The following is a 17,488-nucleotide window of genomic DNA, read 5'->3' as shown; positions in this document are numbered from 1 at the left end:
ATGTATTTATAGGGAAATAAATGTATTTCCTGTTCAAACTGGGAGCACAAAGGTATTATGTGACAGACTATCAACAGGTCTGGAGGAAGTCCAGCTTCTCCTGACGGATAAAACACATTTGAGGAGGTACCTCCAGGAAAACACACGCTAGTGGGCATGGTCTGTAAGTGTAGGGAAAATAAAGGAAGGTTTTTCCCTAAAAACAAACCCAAGCAGTATTAAAGGAGCACATCAGTAAGAGTCCTTTAGGATTAGGATCCAGAGTATCAGGTGTCAATCTTTCCCAGCTGCATGGACCCTTCCTTTTTCTGTCTCTCACCTCTGGAAGAACATCTGCAAAGGTGTGGCCCCTGTGCCACCAGAAAGAGTAACCTGGCACCTGGGGCCAGGGCACAACCCCAAACCAGGCAAAAGGAAGAGAGCTGGGGCAAAAGAAGGAGAATCAGGGCACACGTGGATTGGGAGGGAAGTTCCAGGTTCATCACATTCCCCCCAGGACCCCCGATCTGGACACAGCCCCAGCACAGCCCCCTCCCCTTCCTGGGCATTCCTGTGCCCACTCCCCTGCAGCTCACCGAGGCAGCCAGAGCTGCTTTAACATTTACAATCAGTACTTTGACTTTTAAACTACTTTAAGATGGTTTACCCTTATTTCCCAAACCGGAAACCATTCTTAAACCTCTGAGAACAGCTGGGTGTAACTTTTGGGGGTTGTGTCTGGGTTCGATTGGAGTTTTCTCAACAGAATAAAAGCCCAGCAAGTTCTGCAGGAATCACTTGTTCCGTGTTAAAGAGCAGGTGCCCTCCTCCCTCCATCCCCACTGCAGGTGAGGTGGCAGCGCTGGTGCTCAGGGGCAGTCCCAGCTCAGCACCCCGAGGAAGGAGCCCCTCTCAGGGAGGGCGTTTGCCACTGCACGGCTCCAACACCTCTGATCAGCTCCGTAACTCGGATAACATCAACCCCAGGGAGCTGGGGAGGGAAGGGGAGGAGAGGGGAGGGAAGGGAAGGGAAGGGAAGGGAAGGGAAGGGAAGGGAAGGGAAGGGAAGGGAAGGGAAGGGAAGGGAAGGGAAGGGAAGGGAAGGGAAGGGAAGGGAAGGGAAGGGAAGGGAAGGGAAGGGAAGGGAAGGAGCTGCAATCCCTGGGAGCCGGCTCCGTGTACCCCTGTGTGCACAGCATCAACACCCCAAACTCCCAGAGAATCCAGAGAATCCAACCTAAAACGCGCCAAGGTCCAGAGTAATTCAGTAAAAAGCCACAGCGGGTCATTACAATGCCCCCCAGTTGTGCCTGCACGGCGCTCCGCGCTGCTCCCGCCCCTCGGGGCTTTTGGGGCTGCTCCGGGGCTCCTGGACAGCCCCTGGCCCTCTGCCCCCCGTCCATCTCCTCGCTGTCCCCCGGCACTGCCCGACATGATTTAACAACTCTAATTCCTTATTTAACGATGTCAAAGGTTTTTAGGAAATTGACTGTATTTCACCAACGATATATTTCTTCTCGATGACAGAGTGGTTAAAATGATTTTTAAACCAAGACAGCAAAATAAAGCAGTAATAAAATCAATAAAAGGTGCTTAAAACATTCCTTCTATTAGGTAATGGCATTTAAAATATCCGTAGCTTGTAATGGCACTTAGGATATGCCTGAAAATCAATGAGCTAAATTACTTATTGAACTAGTTAATTTGAACATTGAGTTTTATATGTATATTGATAAAACAAGTGACAAGAACCCCGGCTATGTTCGAATTCCACGGTCAGATATCTCCCTCTGCCGGGAAAAAAACTCAGAGAACTCCACTAGAGACCTAGAGACTCTTTTCGCTCTTTTTTTTTTTTTTTTTTTTTTTTAGTAGGAACACTAAAGGATGTAACAACTGAAAACTCCACAAGAGGTCTCAGACTCTGCAGGGTTTGTAAATTATTGTTTTTGCCAAAATCTCTGAAGTTTTATGATGCTGAATAGCAGCACAAAACCTTCAATTGCACCCAAAATACCATTTGGTATTTTGAAATACCAAAATATTACCACTATGTACAGAAATATACAAAAACCATGTGGGAACAGTGAAAAAAACAAGGGGATATAATAGTGCTTTAAAAACTGTGAGATCACCCTCAGCAACTTTGATATTTTTCATGTTAGTAACTCCTCCGTGTAGACTCTGAAGTAACAGCCTCTGGTAATACTTTTTTTTTCTTTTTTTCTTTTTTTTTTTTTTTGCTAGAAATAAAGAGTTAAAGACAAAGTTCCGTGCCAGCTGCTGCCCCTGAGGTGCAAAAACGGGGAGGGGGAGGAGGGGTTTTAAAAAGCGAGGAAAAGAGGAGTTAAAAAAGTGGGGGGGGGGAGAAAGAGCAGAGAGGAGTGAAAAAGAGAGGAAGGCGGTGAAAAAGAGGGGAAAAGGGGAGGATGAAATGAAATAAAGGGGGAAGAGGGGAGGTAAGAAAGAAAGGTGGGAAAGGGGAGGGGGAAAAGGAGAGAAGGTGGGGAAAGGGGGAAAAGGGGGGGAATAAAGAGAAAAGGGGGGGAAAGAAAAAGAAAAGTGGGGAAAAGAAAGGGAAAGGGGGAAAAACGGAGGGGGAAGGGGCGGGACCGCCGCTGAGGGCCGCCCCCTCCCCGCCCTGTCCCCGCCCTGTCCCCGCCTCGGGGCGGAGCAACGCCGCAGCCCAAGATGGCGGCGGCACCCTCCCAAGATGGCGGCGGCACCGTGACACTATGGCGGTGTTACCTCCTCAGGATGGCGGCTGCCGCGTCCCGCCGTGGCCAATCCCCTCCGAGCATGGCGAGCGCACCTTCCCAAAATGGCCGCGGCCCCGCCCCGCCGGCGCGGCCCCGCCCCGCGCGCTGCACGCCGGGCTCGGGGCGGGCTGAGGCGCGGCGCCGGTCGGGCCTGCTGCGGGCGCGGGCGGTCGGAGCGAGCGGGGCCGGGCCGGGCCGGGCGGGCGCCATGCCGGAGCTGGCCGTGGATAGGGTGGTCGTGCACCCGCTGGTGCTGCTCAGCGTCGTCGATCACTTCAACAGGTGCGGCCGGGCGGGAGTGGCGCCGCGGCGCTGAGTCACGGCCGGGCCGGGAGCGGGGCCGGGCCGGCAGCGGGGCCCTGGAGGAGCCCGGGGCCGGGAGGGGACCCGGCTGAGCGGGAAGGTCCCTGGGCCGGGAGGGGACCCGGTCCCTCCGGCACCCCGGGTGATTGGGGCCTAGTCCCGCTCCCTGCCTCCGATGCCGACCGCTTTTAGGGCCAAAAAGAAAGCCCTGGATCCCCGGAGGCGGCCGAGCCCGCGGCGGGTGACGCTGGGGTCGGTCGCTGCCCGCTGCTCGCAGGCAGTGTCGGTGTCGCGTCCCCCGTGAGTGACATCGGTCCGTCCCTGGGGACAGGCTTTGGTTCCGAGGGCAGCGGAACGCCCTTTTGTGGCTGTAAACACAAGCAGTGATAGCACAATCATAACCCTCCTCTTCCACCCCCGCTGTGTCACCTCCGACACGGGGTGGGGGTCCCTTCTCCCTCCTCCCCGTTTGTGGCAGGGACTGACAGTCGTTTTTCCTTTTAGAATAGGAAAAGTGGGAAATCAGAAGCGAGTGGTTGGAGTGCTGCTGGGCTCCTGGCAGAAGAAGATCCTGGATGTGTCCAACAGTTTTGCAGGTGAGTTCGGGTGTCCTGCCCTGTTCCAAAGCCACTGAATGATTTAGTGGATGGATTGTGTTGGGGGTTTTGAAGAAACCCCTTAATCCATCCATGTACAAATCACCTCATACCCAACAACAAATGCAAACTGCTGTCAACCCCCCTAAGTAAACCTCACTCTCCTTTAGCAGCCAAAAATACCCAGATCCAGAGCATTTCAATAAACATTTTCATTCAGGAAGTTGGATTCTTAAACGCGGGTGTTTTGTTTTACTCCCAGTACCCTTTGATGAGGATGACAAGGATGATACCGTGTGGTTCCTGGACCATGACTATCTGGAGAACATGTATGGAATGTTTAAGAAGGTCAATGGTGAGTTGAGATCTTCTGACAGTCAGGGATACGCTCCCAAAAACTTTCAGGGCTGTGGAAAAGGAAGTTCCTATTAATCATAGAATCCTTAAGGTTGGGAAATACCTATAAGATCATCAAGTCCAACCATCAGCCAGCACCGTGTTCTCCACTAACTGTGTCCCACATCCACACAGTTCTGAACACTTCAGGGATGGGACTTGCATTTCGAGATGTCAGATGTGCAGGCTATCAGACCCTGAGAGCCACATAATTAACAGAAGCTGTTAATTACCAGGAGAAAAGCTGTGGGTCAGTGACAGTGATGAGTGAGTGCGGTCACTGCTCAAGCCATGGCCTTGTAATCCACTTCCCTCTCCTCCACACAGATCAGACTCTCACCCTCCATCAGCCCACCCAGTCTCTGCCCAGGTCTCTCTGCTGGGGCCTCCCTCAGTTCTGATTCCAAATCCTTTCTGCTTTTGCTCAGCCAGAGAAAGAATCGTGGGGTGGTACCACACGGGCCCGAAGCTGCACAAGAACGACATCGCCATCAACGAGCTGATGAAGAGATACTGCCCCAACTCTGTAAGTGGGGCCACCTTTGGCCTGGGGGGTTGTTCTTGCCTCTCTTTCCCTAAAAGGGCCATCTGGGAAACCCTGTCCCCCACCTTTGTTGCCGGTGACACAGCTGTAAAGTCATTGAGGAACTGGGATCAGGAGTTTTTTGAATCATTGTCTCAGTGCCTGAGGTTACGCCTCTGAGCAGCCTTGTGCTGGTGCTGAGGAGGGAAGAGCTGCCTTGGGTAATTTTTTCCTACTCCTTGACTGAAATCCAGTTCTCTGCACATTTTCTTTCTCCCCGAGGTGCTGGTGATCATTGATGTGAAGCCAAAGGACCTGGGGCTGCCCACAGAAGCCTACATCTCCGTGGAGGAGGTCCATGATGTGAGTGTTCACTGGGTGAAGTGTCACAGTGACAGCTGGGAGCTCTGGGAGGCTGCCACTCATGGGTGGCACTGGCTGCAGGTGCTCCCAGGTGTGCCCAGTCATTGTGGGCCTGCCCTGGGCAGCTCACTCCTCACTGAGCCCCACTCAGACAAACAGCACCCAGCAGTGACTCACTGCAATTGTGGCATTTAAATTATTCTGGATGCGTATAAAATATTGGATCTTTCTGCCTTTCTGAGGCCTTCACTGCAGAGCAGGAGCTGCTCTCCCAGAATGCAATGAGGTTGGATCAAGAAAGAGAGAAATAATTGTGATATTTAGAATTTCAATTGCTCCCCCCCCAGGCACAGACCAGCAAAATGCAGAAATGGGAAGTTAGCCAGAGCAGGAGAGATTGCTGGGGCAGTCAGTGACACTGATTAAATCAAGGACATCCCAGCTAGAGCTTTTCCTCTCAGATCCTTGTGGCCTGTGTAGGGCTGCTTTTCTGGTTTCCTCATCCCCTGGCTGAAATGCCCCATTTGTGTGTCCCTGTAGGATGGCACCCCGACCTCCAAGACCTTTGAGCACGTGACGAGCGAGATTGGTGCTGAGGAGGCCGAGGAAGTGGGTGTGGAGCACCTGCTGAGGTGAGGGGACAGCTGTCCTGGGCCCTGCACCTCAGACACGTGGCATAAATCCTGGGAGCCTGGCTGCCATCAGCCCTGCTCACACGGCTGGAAAGGCACAAGGGCTGAGGTTCTAATCCCGATTCTCTCTGGGTTTCAGGGACATCAAGGACACCACGGTGGGCACACTGTCCCAGCGGATCACAAACCAGGTCCATGGCTTGAAGGGACTGAACTCCAAGCTTCTGGACATCAGGAGCTACCTAGAGAAAGTAGCCCTGGGCAAACTCCCCATCAACCACCAGATCATCTACCACCTCCAGGACGTCTTCAACCTGCTCCCAGACGTGAACCTGCAGGAGTTTGTCAAGGCCTTTTACCTGAAGACCAACGACCAGATGGTGGTGGTGTACCTGGCCTCGCTCATCCGCTCCGTTGTGGCCCTGCACAACCTCATCAACAACAAGATTGCCAACAGGGATGCGGAGAAGAAGGAAGGACAGGAAAAAGAAGAAAGTAAAAAGGAGAGGAAAGATGAGAAGGAGAAGGACAAGGAGAAGAGTGATGGCAAGAAAGAGGAGAAAAAGGAGAAGAAATAAAAGGTGTAGCTTTTTTATTTGTAAATTAAAATTCTTGTAAACTAAATCCTTGGTGCTGGGGTCTTGTATGATGTGCTTAGCACTCTGCTCCTCCTCACCCAGGCAGGGTTGGGGGGAGCCACATGGAGGCTTTTGATTATGCTGTTATACAGCACTTCTTCCCCCAGTGTGTCTTAGGGGTGTTGAGGCCTCAGCTCACACACACTCTGCTCTCACTGAGCATATTCCCATGTTCAGGGCTAATCCTTTGCCATCAGCCAATTTTGTGCACCACAGCCATCCCCGTGTTTAACTGGCTCTGTGCCCCAGCCCCTCGGGGTGTGGCACAGCTGGGATGTTGTCGCTGCTGTCACCTCTGTGCCTCCCTGGCCAGCTCTAGGGGCTGCAGGAGGCTGTGAGCCTGGGGAGGCCCTGGGGCCATCACTGCTGACACAGACCAAGCAGGGACAAAATCCATGGGATTTGTGATCCCAGTGCTGAGCTCCAGATGCCATTATGGCCCTGGAGCCCCAGCCCTGCATCGACCCCACGCTGGGAGACACACAGTGACCAGGACACGCGCAGGGGGAGCCAGCACACAGGCACACCTCGGCAGCTGCTTTGTCGTTTATTGCACACGAAGCCGCGCGGGGCCGTGCGGAACCGGCCGTTCCCAGCCCAGAGCCCTTGCAGGGTCCCGTCCCCACAGCCCCCAGACACAGGGACACAGACACGCTGGGTCTGTCACCCGCACACACGGGGAGGGACAGAAGTGACAGCCAGGTGATCCTGCCCTCCTCGCTGCAGAGGGAACACAGGAGTGTGGGCAGAACCCAGGATCCGAGCGAAGGCCGGCAGGGCCCCGGCAGTGCCCGGAGCCCCCGGGGCTGCTGTGGAGCACCAGCTCCGAGCAGAAACCACATCATTTAAATACAACTGCCCAGGGGCCAGGGGCTGCACATGGGGACAGGCTCAGCCAGGCTCTGGCTCCAGTGGCTGCGGATCTGGCCTGGCAAGGGGCTGTCCTGGCACTCAGATGGTGCACAAGAGCCCCTCAGAAGCATCGTCTTGGGGGTCCCTGTCACTGTTGCTGAATGCACTGGCTGCAGGATGGGGCCCAGAAGTAAATGGGAGAGCCATTTTCTCCCTCACCTGCCACTACCAAAATGCCATGAAAAGGCAGAAAACAAGAGGGGGAAGAAGAGCCTCTACCAAACACATAACTGTGTCTGTGGAGAGGGCTGGGGAGCGCCGGTGCCCCCTGTGCTGCCCCCCAGCCCCTCTGCGCCAGCCCTCACAAGCCAAGCCCTCGTGTCCTCCTCTCCATCACACCTCGGATTTCCTTAGGGAAGCACAGCCCCGTTCCCCCGGGGCCGTGTCAGTGCAGAGCTCGCCCAGGAGCAGAAGCCACATTGTCCACAGGGGCCCGTGCACATCCCGGGGAGGGCTGGGCCCTGGGCACCGGCCGGCAGCGCTCCGGGAACGCCCCACAGCTCCATCACTCCTGTCCAAACCCTTCCGTCTCCTCGATGGCGTAAAGCAGCTTCTCCTTCAGCTGTTCATAGCTCTTGTAGGGAGGGAGATCCAGGCGGTTGAAGCTGGGGAGAGAGCCGAGGCTGGGCCGGGCCAGGAGCAGCAGTCCCAGCCCATGGGATGGAGCCCCATGCAGCCCCGCAGAGTTCCCCCTGTCCCCACACTCCTGCCAGGCCCAGGGGCAGTCACTTACCACGTGTGACTCCGTGGCAGCCACGTCTCTTTGCCAACTTTATCGATGCAGAATTTCTGGGGCCCGTTGCTGCCTGTTAATGAAGAGCACAGCAAAGCTCTTTACACGACCAGGAGCTGAAAAAGAAACCCCTCCCACACACCGAGATCCACCATCATGGCCCTACAATCCCAGGGTCACACAGGGCATAAATCCCTGGCAGCAATCCCCGCCTGTTTGCAGAGAGGATGTTCAAAAAACAGAGAAAGCAAAAAGCAGCACAGAGGGGCAAGAGCACCACCTCTGAACACAATGGTTCCATACCAAGTGCTAAAACTCATTGATCTGTAAACCCTGAGGATTGTGCGAGTCCATCCAAGAGTTTTAAAGGACCTGGCACAGCAAGTCTGAGTCACTGAGGTGGCTTTTTAACACAGTGGGAATGCTGGAGAGATTCCAGGGGGTGGAAAAAGCTAATATGCCAGCAAGAACAACTGAGTGGGTTAAGCAAGCTGGTTGGCTTAACACGGATGCCAGGAAAGTCAGGGAAAGGCTGGTATAGGCCCCAAAAAGCAGTAAATTAAAGGAGCAGTGGAACCACACTGTGGTTTTCTGAAAAAGAGGCTTTGTCGCACAAGAATGAAAATTGAATCAGAAATCCAATCTCATTTAGACTGAGATCACAAACCAGCCCAACATAGTTAACCCTGGTGGGACATCTTTGGTCACAGCCAAAGAACATGTGTGGAAATGGCATAACACCAGAGCACTGTGCTCAGACCTCCCAGCTGCTCTGTGCTGCTGTGAGCTCTGTGTGGTGACAGGGACAGGAAGGTGCCACCCCCAGGACACACCGATGAGCTCAGCAAAGCCCCCGACGGGCAGGCGGCAGGTCCCCGTCACGAACTGCAGCAGCCGGATCCTCTTCTCGTTGTCCATCTCCTTAACCACCTGCAGCAGGAACGCAGAGCTGAGCGGGGTCCTGGTCCCATCCTGCAGGATGGCTCCTGCCAGGGCACCCCACGCCCTCAGCTGGGCTCAGACTGACCTGCCAGAACCACTGGATCTGTTTGCTGTTCTTGGTGTAGTGCCTGTAGATGGTATTTTTCTGCCAGTCGTTCATGTCGATCTCCTGCATCCCGCACAGCATCAGCTGGGGACAGGGGACACTCAGCAGGGGACAGACAGAGCCCTGAGCCTGTGCTCTGAGCACCAGCCCTCTGGTGCCAGCCTTCACCTGGCCCAGGTGCCAGCACTGAGGTGTCTGGCGCAAATTCCTCCCATCCAACGGGATGTTCTCTTCCCAATGGACCCAACGAGCCACCCCCAGACCCAGCACCCGAGGCTGTCATCAGCCAATGGGCACAGGGCATGAGCAGGGTCACCACGTGCCACTCCCATCCACACCCCCACCCCAGGTGCCAGCTGACCTCCAGCTCCTTCTCGTCGAAGTAGCGCAGCCACTCCAGCGGCACCACCTCGTTGAAGCCGTCCAGGAACGCCTTGGTCTGCTCCTCCACGCCCCGAGTGAACCTCCAGTCTGTCAGCAGCCTGGGGAGGCAGAGGGGTCGGCACAGAGCCAGCACCGCTGGCCTGGCCCAGGGAAAGCCCAGGATCCCTCCCACCAGCAGGGAGGGCCCCGGGAGTGTGGGGAATGGGAGAGGGGCTCCCTCAAAGCACCAGGGCTCCTCTCAATTCCCACTGCTGGGGTTCTGTCTCTGCCCCCAAACCTGTGAGCAGCATTCAGCCCCAAGAGCGGCCTTAGGAGCTCCAGGGGTGCAAACCACATCCCCTGGCTGGAGCTGAGCTGGCCCTGGCAGCCCCCAGGCAGGCAGGGGGAACAGCCATGGGATGGGAAAGCAGCCTCAGCCTCTCTCCCCTCTCCTTTTTCCTGAAAGTACTGGCAACTGCCCAGCCCTCAGCAATCCAGACCGCAGCAGAGCTCGGCCAGCCGCGCCAGCCCGGGCTTGTCACAGGCCACGTAGCCCAGGGAAGCGGCCACGTCCCAAGCCCCACGGTCCCACCCCTGCAGCCACCGGGGGCGGGTGCCTGACAGGACCCTTGAGACAGCCACTCACATGATGTACTCCTCCTTGTTCTCCTCCGTCACACGGATGCTCTCACCACCCTCCTTCAGCTCGTGGGTGGTCACCTTGCCCAGGATCTCCATGTCCTGGATGAAGTACAGCTCCAGGCCGCACTCCTCCAGGCTGTTCTCCCTGGGGGGACACCGGGATGAGATTCCTGCTGGAGGCACCCAGCAGCAGTGAGGGGCTGTGGGGAGAGCTCTGCAGGAGGGAGGGCAGGGCACTCACTTGGTCCAGACGATGGAGTTGTAGAACTCGGGGTCGATGGACTCCAGGTCCTTCAGCGTCGGGCGCTTGTTCAGCATCCGTTTGTAGAAGGGCAGCGTGAAGCCGGTATCGATGAACTTCCCGTGGTACAGAGCCTGGGCCAGGGAGGGGACACCAGGTCACAGAGAACCCTGGGACACAGCCCTGGGGCAAGACAGTGCTCCAGCCCGGGGCAGCCACGGGGCAGAAGGGACTCATTCAGGGGTTCCTGAGCTATGGCACTTGCTCCTGGCTGGCACACATGGAGGGGAAGGGTGGGCTGCCCCAACAGCACTTCCCAGGCCGGGTGGGCTGCAGCCCCTCTCCCTCTCCACGGCAAATTCCACTGCATCTCCCTCTCCCCTCACAGCTCTATTAAGAGCACTTGTTTAAACAGAGCTGTGCTGTGGCTTCCCTGAATCCCTGGCTTCCAGGAGCCCCGAGGCAAAGGCAGCCAAAAATAATGCAGACGCTTGTCTAGAACGGCCCAGCGGTGAGTAATAGTCTGGGGTTTTATTGGTATCCTGCGAGGCGGGGCAGGGCAGGGCAGGACAGCGGGGCCGGCGCCGCCCCCGCGCACACCCTGTGGGGCTGCGGGCCAGGGACCCTTCCCGGGCTGGGGGAGCCCAGCAGCCCCCCTGCCAGCCCGGGGCACACTGGCCTTGAGCAATCCCACACAAACGGGAGGAGCTGCTCCGGAGCCTGGGCAGCTGGAAAATCTCACACTGCTGGGACTAAAAATAGTCCCTGGAGCTGCAGACCCGACAGTACCTGGGGTGACAGCCAAAGACCTGGAGCCATCCATCCCCGCCACAATCCTGGGAAACCAGGTCTCCTCTGGCCCCACAGCCATTCTGTGGATTTAAAATACATCACCCCACCACACCCCCTTAAAGGCCCATCTCCCCCTGACCCACACGTGTGCAAGAAGGGGCTCAGGGAGGGCAACAGTGCCAAGCCCAGCACAGCTGTGGCACACGGAGCTGCCCCTTGCCCTGCTGACCACACTGTCCCCTGCTCTGCAGGGGGACACAAACCCCTGGTGCCACCCCCAGCTCTCACCATGGCAATGAAGCGGCCGATGAAGCGGAAGTAGGTGAGGTGGTCGGGGTTGATGGAGGAGGCAGGGTTGATCTGCAGGCAGTAGTTGTTCTTGCCTGCGTACTCAAAGAGGCAGTACATGGGGTTGAGCACCTCATGGGACAGAAGGAAGAACCACTCCCTGGAAGGAGACAAGGGAACACGGTGACAAGCAGCTCAGGGAGGGGACAGTGTGTGTCCCTGCACCAGCGGGTGCCCACCCCAGGCAGGTGTTGGGCACTGGTGTGACTGGGTGAGGCTGTTCCTCTCCCCAAGGTGCTGTATGGGGTTTGTGAAGTGTTTCTGGAGATGCCAGCTTGCTGCAGGCCCCACTCAGAGCATTGGGAACCTCAGCAAGTGCCACACACAGTCCCAGCTGGGCTGTCCCACACACACACACACCCTGAGTGCACCCAGTCCCTCCGCACGCGCTGCCCCAGGAGCCCCACGCCAAGCTCGGGCCAGCACCATCCTGGCTTTGCTCCCCCGGCCGTGCAGGCAGACAGGAATCCTCAGACGTGGAGGCAGCCCCGGCATCCTGTCCGTGGTTCTACCCTGTGGTAGAACAGCATGACGTAACCTACCATAGGGTAAAACCACTGGCAGGACACGGAGAGAGGTGGAGCAGGAGCAGGAGCCGGGGTAGCAGCCCCATGAGGGGAAGCAGGCGAGCGTGGGGTGGCAGCGGGCAGGGACATGGCAACAGAGCTCCATGGAGATGTCCCAGCTGAGCCAGAGGGGGCTCCCAGGGACACTGGACCCCCTCCAGCCAAGGCACAGCCCATGCCCTGTGGTAGCATCATCCCAGCAGCAGGGCTGCAGCAACCACATCACACCCTGTCTGCCCTGGCACACACTGACTGTCTGGGAACACCAGGGCCTGTTTGCTGCAGAGAGACGAGGCCACTCAGCCCATTGCCCCCTCAGCTGAGGACAGCAGGGGAGCCCCAGCTGGGTCCCCTGTGCTCTCACTGCCAGGGACGGGCTGGGATGATGCTTTCAGGGTGTTCCACCACTCCTAAAAGCCAGTTGCCCATTTGAATGCCCCTGGACTCCTCTGCCTGAGTGCCGCTGCCTCGTGTGTGTGCTGCCCACAGGACACAGGGCACAGGCAGGGCACGGCCCTGTGGCCCAGCAGGCCACGCTCACCTGGCGATGCCACCGTAGTCCAGGCCCTCCTCCCCGCGCATGATGATGTACAGCCGGCGCCGCAGGTCGTACGGCTTCATGTTCATGATCTGGGGACGAGCAGGGCAGTGTCACCATGGCCGGGGCCAGCTGCACTCCTGCAGGCCAGCTGCACTGCCCCAGCACCTCCCTACCTGCTGGAAGGAGTCCTCGAAGAGCGTCTGCCGAGACACGCTGATCTTCACGTGGCTGGGCAGCGCGTTTGACTGCAGGCGGGGCAAAGGCACAGGGCTGTGTGAGGCTGGCACGGTTCTCCTCACCCACACCTGCCCACAGGGCTCAGGGCACCCACACAGCTGCCCACAGCAGCTCTACTCACGTGGCAGAGGAAGCGGAACTGGTGGTACTTCCAGCGAAAGCTCCGGTCGTAGGCGCCGGGGGAGCCGCCGTGCTTGCTCCTGCCAAAGCAGCAGGGCCTCGGTCACACCCCGTGCCTGCCCTGAGCAGCCCCCACCAGGAGCCAGCTGGGATGAGGGTCACTGGGGCACAGCTCTCCTCGGTCAGAGCCCACAGGAGCCCCCAGATGTGCTGCTCAGGGCTTACCCAGACTCGAAGCCCGGGCGCGGGTCCTTGAAGGTGGTGGTGCGGGTGTTGTGGTCCACGAAGTACCGCACGCTCTCGTTCGTGTACTTCATCTCCCAGCCCGGCGGCAGCGGCGGCTCCTGGATCATCCTGCTGGCAAGGGAGGGCTCACCAGACAGGCCCTTTGGGGGCCCCCTCAACTACAGCTCTGTGCCAGGCACAAGGGAGGATTCATGGGACTGGAGAGTGACTGTCCACACCCTGGGAGAGGAGTCCTGCCTGGGCAGCACTCTGGCCATGGCCATGGCTCTGTCAGAGCTTCCCCCTCCCTCTGTGGGACACATGGCCTCAGTGCAGGCCAGTCCCTGGAGAACTGCACCTTCCCAAACCCTGCTCCCTCCACGGCCACCTACCCCTGCGTGCGAGGGTCTTCCCACTGCGTGGTCCGGGTGTTGTGGTTCACGTAATACACTCGCCCATTGTCCTGTCTCTTCTCTAGGAGAAAAGGGATAGAAAGCGTTAGCTGGAGTCCTGAGAACAGCCCTCCCCTTCCCAGCTCACAGGAAATTTGTCAGCTCCCCCATTCCACCTCCCTGGCTCATTTGGAAAAGGCAGGGTAAACCCCACACTCCTTCTGCGTGCCTGAGCTGCCTCAGCCTGGCAGTGCCAGCGTGCAGGAGGTGCCAGGGCAGAGGCCAGCACTGCCACTGACCTGCCAGGCCAGCACAGGGGCTGTGCTCAGCCACACACCCTCCTGGGACACACAGCAGTGTCTCTCCACACGGATCCACAGGTGCTTTCCCAAACTGCCTGCATGGCCTTGCTCCAGTGCACACGTGTGTGAACACACACACCTTCCTGTGTGCACACAGGCACAAAACAGCTCCAGCACACACCCAGCCACCCCTGCACACACCCCCTGCCTCCCCAGCACTGTGTGTGCCCCACACCTCCTCCTCCTTCTCCATGTACTGTGTCACTCCCGCATGCTCAGCCTTGCACCATGCAGGCAGGGACACCTTGTCACCTCCCTGTGCCCTTCTGGACAGTGCCAGCCCCTTGCTCCATCTCACTCCTGGACTGTGGGCAGCAGCCCCCAGATGATGGCCAGGACTGCATCCATCCCAGGGATCCCATCCATCCTGGGAACCCCCACCCCATGGTGCTGTGCCCGCCACGCTGGCGCTGGGGACAGGTCCCTTCTCCTTGCTGATGGAGAGGGGACACCCAGCAAGGGCTCCACCACCACCCTCATAAAGACACTGCCCCTGCAGACTGCCTGAGCAGCCTTGGCCCCTCTGTCCTGCTCCAAGCTGCCACAATTTTAACCCTTCTCCTGCTCTCCCTGGCTCAGCACAGCCCAGCTGCACCCACAAGCATCCCAGCCTGCCCTCTCCAGGGATGTTCTCACAATGGAGGGGTTCTCTCTGTCCTGGGGGTGCCACAGGGACTTTTCAAAATGTCCCAGCACACAATGCTTGGGCCACTTGGGGATGACCAGCTCTGCTCCTACGAGCTCCCAGCCCTGCTCCAGACCCAGGCAGAGCATCCCAGGAGGCAGCACGGCAGAGAACAGATCCCTGCTCATCAGAGGAGAGGTCCAGGGACAAGCAAGGACTTCCACCCCCGCTGGGGATCTTCCCCACTCCAAAGAACAATCACAAGCACTTCTGCATTCAGCAGCTGAGAGAGACTGGGAACTCCTCCAGAAAAAGGGGAAGGCAGGGGGAAAAAAGCTGAATTTCATATAAGAGATCGCTGGAATCACAGGCAGAGTCAGTCCCACGTGCAGCCCAGCACAGGAGTGCTGGCTCCATGGCCACCCTTCACCCTTCCCAGTAACGCCAGGCACGGGAGCGAGGGAGCTGCTGGCACCCCTCGGGACGGGCAGGGTCCTGCTGCGGGTGGCAGGAGTGTCCCCCGGGGGCCGTGCAGGGCCAGGTGAGGCAGTGCAGTACTTACCCCAGCCGGGAGGAAGGGGCCCCAGAGGATCATTGTCGGACGGGGCTCCGGAGGACTAGAGAGAGCAAAAACACGGAATAAAGCCCAGAGCCGGGATGGCTGGAGGAGCAGAGCGCAGAGGTGAGCCGGCCAGCCCCGCTTCCACTCGCCTCTCCTCGGCCCACAGCTCCCAGGGAACTAAAAAAAAACTTGCACACTCAAGAGGGGTTAAAAAAAGAAACAAAAAAAAGCAAAAGCAAATAAAAAAATAAACTGGGGAAAAAAAAAGCCCAGAAGCTCAGCCTAAGCAGGGGCTGGGCAGCCAAGGGGCAGCGGGGCAGGGGCCAGGGGCTGTGCCGGCCGAGGGCAGCGGGACGGCCCGGAGGGCTCTGGACGTGCGCGGCTGCTCGGCGTCCCCTGCACATACACCTCCAGCCTCCTCCAAGAACCACACACAAGAGGGGAAAAAATATCGCAGGCCTTTCCAATGAAATCATTCCCACAAGCGCTGTCCACGCCCCGCGCTTCCTGGCGGGCCGGCGGCCCCCTCCTCCGCGGGCCGGGCCGGTGCGGGATGCGCCCTCCGAGCCCCCGCCCGGCCCTCACAAAGCGCCTTTCTGCGGGCACCGGCCCCGGGGCTGCCCCCGGCCCTCACAAAGCGCCTTTCTGCGGGCACCGGCCCCGGGGCTGCCCCCGGCCCTCACAAAGCGCCTTTCTGCGGGCACCGGCCCCGGGGCTGCCCCCGGCCCTCACAAAGCGCCTTTCTGCGGGCACCGGCCCTGGTGCTGCCCCCGGCCCTCACAAAGCGCCTTTCTGCGGGCACCGGCCCCGGGGCTGCCCCGGGGCTGCACACCCCGCCCCGGCCCCGCTGGGGATGGAGGATCCCCGGGGTCCGGGGCAGGAGAGGGCTGGAAGGGCTTCTAATGGTTAAATGAGAAACGCATCATTACCCAAAAGGTAAAAACCCATCTGCTGGAGGGGGGCTGTGTCCCAGCTTCCCGTGCTGGGATGGAACAGAGTCACCTGGGCACAGGGAATGCACCCGCAGCCAGACCTGGCCCTCCTGCCTGCAGCCCTCGGGGTGCCAGGGCCCCCCACTCCCAGGAAGACACCAAAGCCTGAGTGGGTACAGCTCGTGGCAGCCAGCACCCTGAGGATGGCCTGGCATAGTCTGTGCCCCTCTTCGAGCTCTGTCTCTTGTACCCAACCCCTGTGCCAGGACTGAAGTGGCCAGCACAGCTCAGACTGGGGCAGTGTCCACTCCCTCCCTGCCAGGACAGGCTGCCCACACAGGCACCCGAGTGGTGTCCAGGGGCACCACCTCACTGGCACCTCAAAACAGCTAATGAAAGCTACCAGGGCAGAGCTCCTGCTGCTCCCCACAGCCCCTGGGAATAACCTGCCCCTGTGCCAGAGACCCTTTGTGCGAAGGATGTGGCACTGGGGCATCTGCTAGGAGAACAGTCCCTGGCTTCACCAGAGCCCCCCAAACTGTGCCTTTGCCAGGCTCTGCCCCACTGCTCATCACCCCACTGCTGTGCCCTCCAGCAAGGGCAGAGGGATGCTGGAGGCAGAAGCAAGTCAAGCAGAAAGGCCCTGTGGGGCAGGGGGCAGAGCAGGAGCCATCACTGCTGGCAGCAGAACTCGAAACAAAAAGTACAATCGTTTCATCGGGCTAAATTTGGAGCCCGAGCCCCTCCCTCGGCGGAGCGTGGCCAGGACGAGTCACAGGGCCTGGAGCAGCTCCAGGGCTGGGCTGGCAGGGAGGAGGGACAGCCCAGAGCCCGCTGGGCACGGTGGGAGCCCTCCCAGGGGAGCCCCTGGTGCAGGCAGGGCCAGCACAGCACTGGGGGTCCAGCTCTGCCTGTGAGGCTTGGAAGGGTTGGAGAGACATCCAGGGAGGGACAGGCAGGAGAGGAGGGGGCTGAGCTGCTCCCGCAGCCCCGGGAGCGGCCCTGGTTGTGTCCCTCACAGACAGCACTTTGCACTACACCCCCTCCCCGAGAGCAGCTGAGCTCCTGGATGGAGCCCACTCCAGTGCCAGCTGGGACCCCTGGCTTTCTCTGAGGAGGCAAAAGTCAATGAGAAGTTGGTCCCTGTACACTGCCCACCTTCCCTCCACAGCTGTTCACCTGCCTCTGGTACAAGTGCAGGTTCACCCCTGCATGGGGCCGGATCGCTGCTCCAGGAGGCAGAGCTGCTCCAGCCTGGCCCTGTCCCAAGCACTGCTCTCCCTGCAGCCCACAGTCACTAACACCACACCACATCCATGGCAAAGGTATGGCCAGGACAGGTGTGGTCCCTGCTCAGGAAAAGAATGGCTGAGACCATTCCCTGAGCAAGGAAACACAAATACTCAGCCCAAACCAGGAACAGGGGAAAGCAGCAGATGAAGCAGGAGGATGCTGGCAAGTCCAGCTTGTTCCCTGCACTCTCTGGTCCCTGGCTCCTGCAGCCCTCCCTCCCCACTTGTACCCCAGGCCTCCAGCTCCAGGATCCAGCCACGCTGTCCTCAGCCCAACAGAGACCTGGGGAGGGATGAGCTCAGGCCCCAGAGCCTCCTGTCCTGCTACACACCAGGCTCCCACAGCTCCCTCAGCTCCAACAGCAG

The 17,488-nt window shown here is 58.8% G+C and overlaps 2 protein-coding genes across 2 annotated transcripts in view; one reads left to right on the top strand and one right to left on the bottom strand.

Moving 5' to 3' along the window:
• Nucleotides 1-2,868: 2,868 nt before the first annotated feature.
• PSMD7 (proteasome 26S subunit, non-ATPase 7) lies at nucleotides 2,869-6,175 on the top strand. Its single transcript, XM_066557316.1, has 7 exons — nucleotides 2,869-3,020; nucleotides 3,546-3,637; nucleotides 3,900-3,992; nucleotides 4,462-4,559; nucleotides 4,839-4,919; nucleotides 5,460-5,551; nucleotides 5,691-6,175. The coding sequence occupies exons 1-7, from the start codon at nucleotides 2,947-2,949 to the stop codon at nucleotides 6,127-6,129; spliced, it is 969 nt and encodes a 322-aa protein (XP_066413413.1). The 5' UTR covers nucleotides 2,869-2,946; the 3' UTR covers nucleotides 6,130-6,175.
• Nucleotides 6,176-6,717: 542 nt separating this feature from the next.
• Nucleotides 6,718-17,488, bottom strand: part of WWP2 (WW domain containing E3 ubiquitin protein ligase 2) — a 31,038-nt gene continuing 20,267 nt past the window's right edge. Inside the window, exons 11-24 of the mRNA XM_066557450.1 lie at nucleotides 14,899-14,953; nucleotides 13,350-13,431; nucleotides 12,958-13,086; nucleotides 12,734-12,812; nucleotides 12,549-12,620; nucleotides 12,376-12,464; nucleotides 11,209-11,368; nucleotides 10,129-10,262; nucleotides 9,892-10,032; nucleotides 9,244-9,364; nucleotides 8,862-8,966; nucleotides 8,668-8,764; nucleotides 7,835-7,907; nucleotides 6,718-7,706 (exon numbers count right to left, since the gene is read on the bottom strand). Of these exons, the coding sequence (XP_066413547.1) occupies nucleotides 7,607-7,706; nucleotides 7,835-7,907; nucleotides 8,668-8,764; nucleotides 8,862-8,966; nucleotides 9,244-9,364; nucleotides 9,892-10,032; nucleotides 10,129-10,262; nucleotides 11,209-11,368; nucleotides 12,376-12,464; nucleotides 12,549-12,620; nucleotides 12,734-12,812; nucleotides 12,958-13,086; nucleotides 13,350-13,431; nucleotides 14,899-14,953 (1,437 nt within the window). The 3' untranslated portion in view covers nucleotides 6,718-7,606. The remainder of the gene's footprint in view (nucleotides 7,707-7,834; nucleotides 7,908-8,667; nucleotides 8,765-8,861; nucleotides 8,967-9,243; nucleotides 9,365-9,891; nucleotides 10,033-10,128; nucleotides 10,263-11,208; nucleotides 11,369-12,375; nucleotides 12,465-12,548; nucleotides 12,621-12,733; nucleotides 12,813-12,957; nucleotides 13,087-13,349; nucleotides 13,432-14,898; nucleotides 14,954-17,488) is intronic.

This window comes from Molothrus aeneus, chromosome 11 (genome assembly GCF_037042795.1).
Source record: "Molothrus aeneus isolate 106 chromosome 11, BPBGC_Maene_1.0, whole genome shotgun sequence".
Taxonomy (NCBI): Eukaryota; Metazoa; Chordata; class Aves; order Passeriformes; family Icteridae; genus Molothrus; species Molothrus aeneus.
The sequence above is the reverse complement of the archived record's forward strand: the minus strand, read 5'-3'. Positions and strand labels throughout refer to the sequence as shown.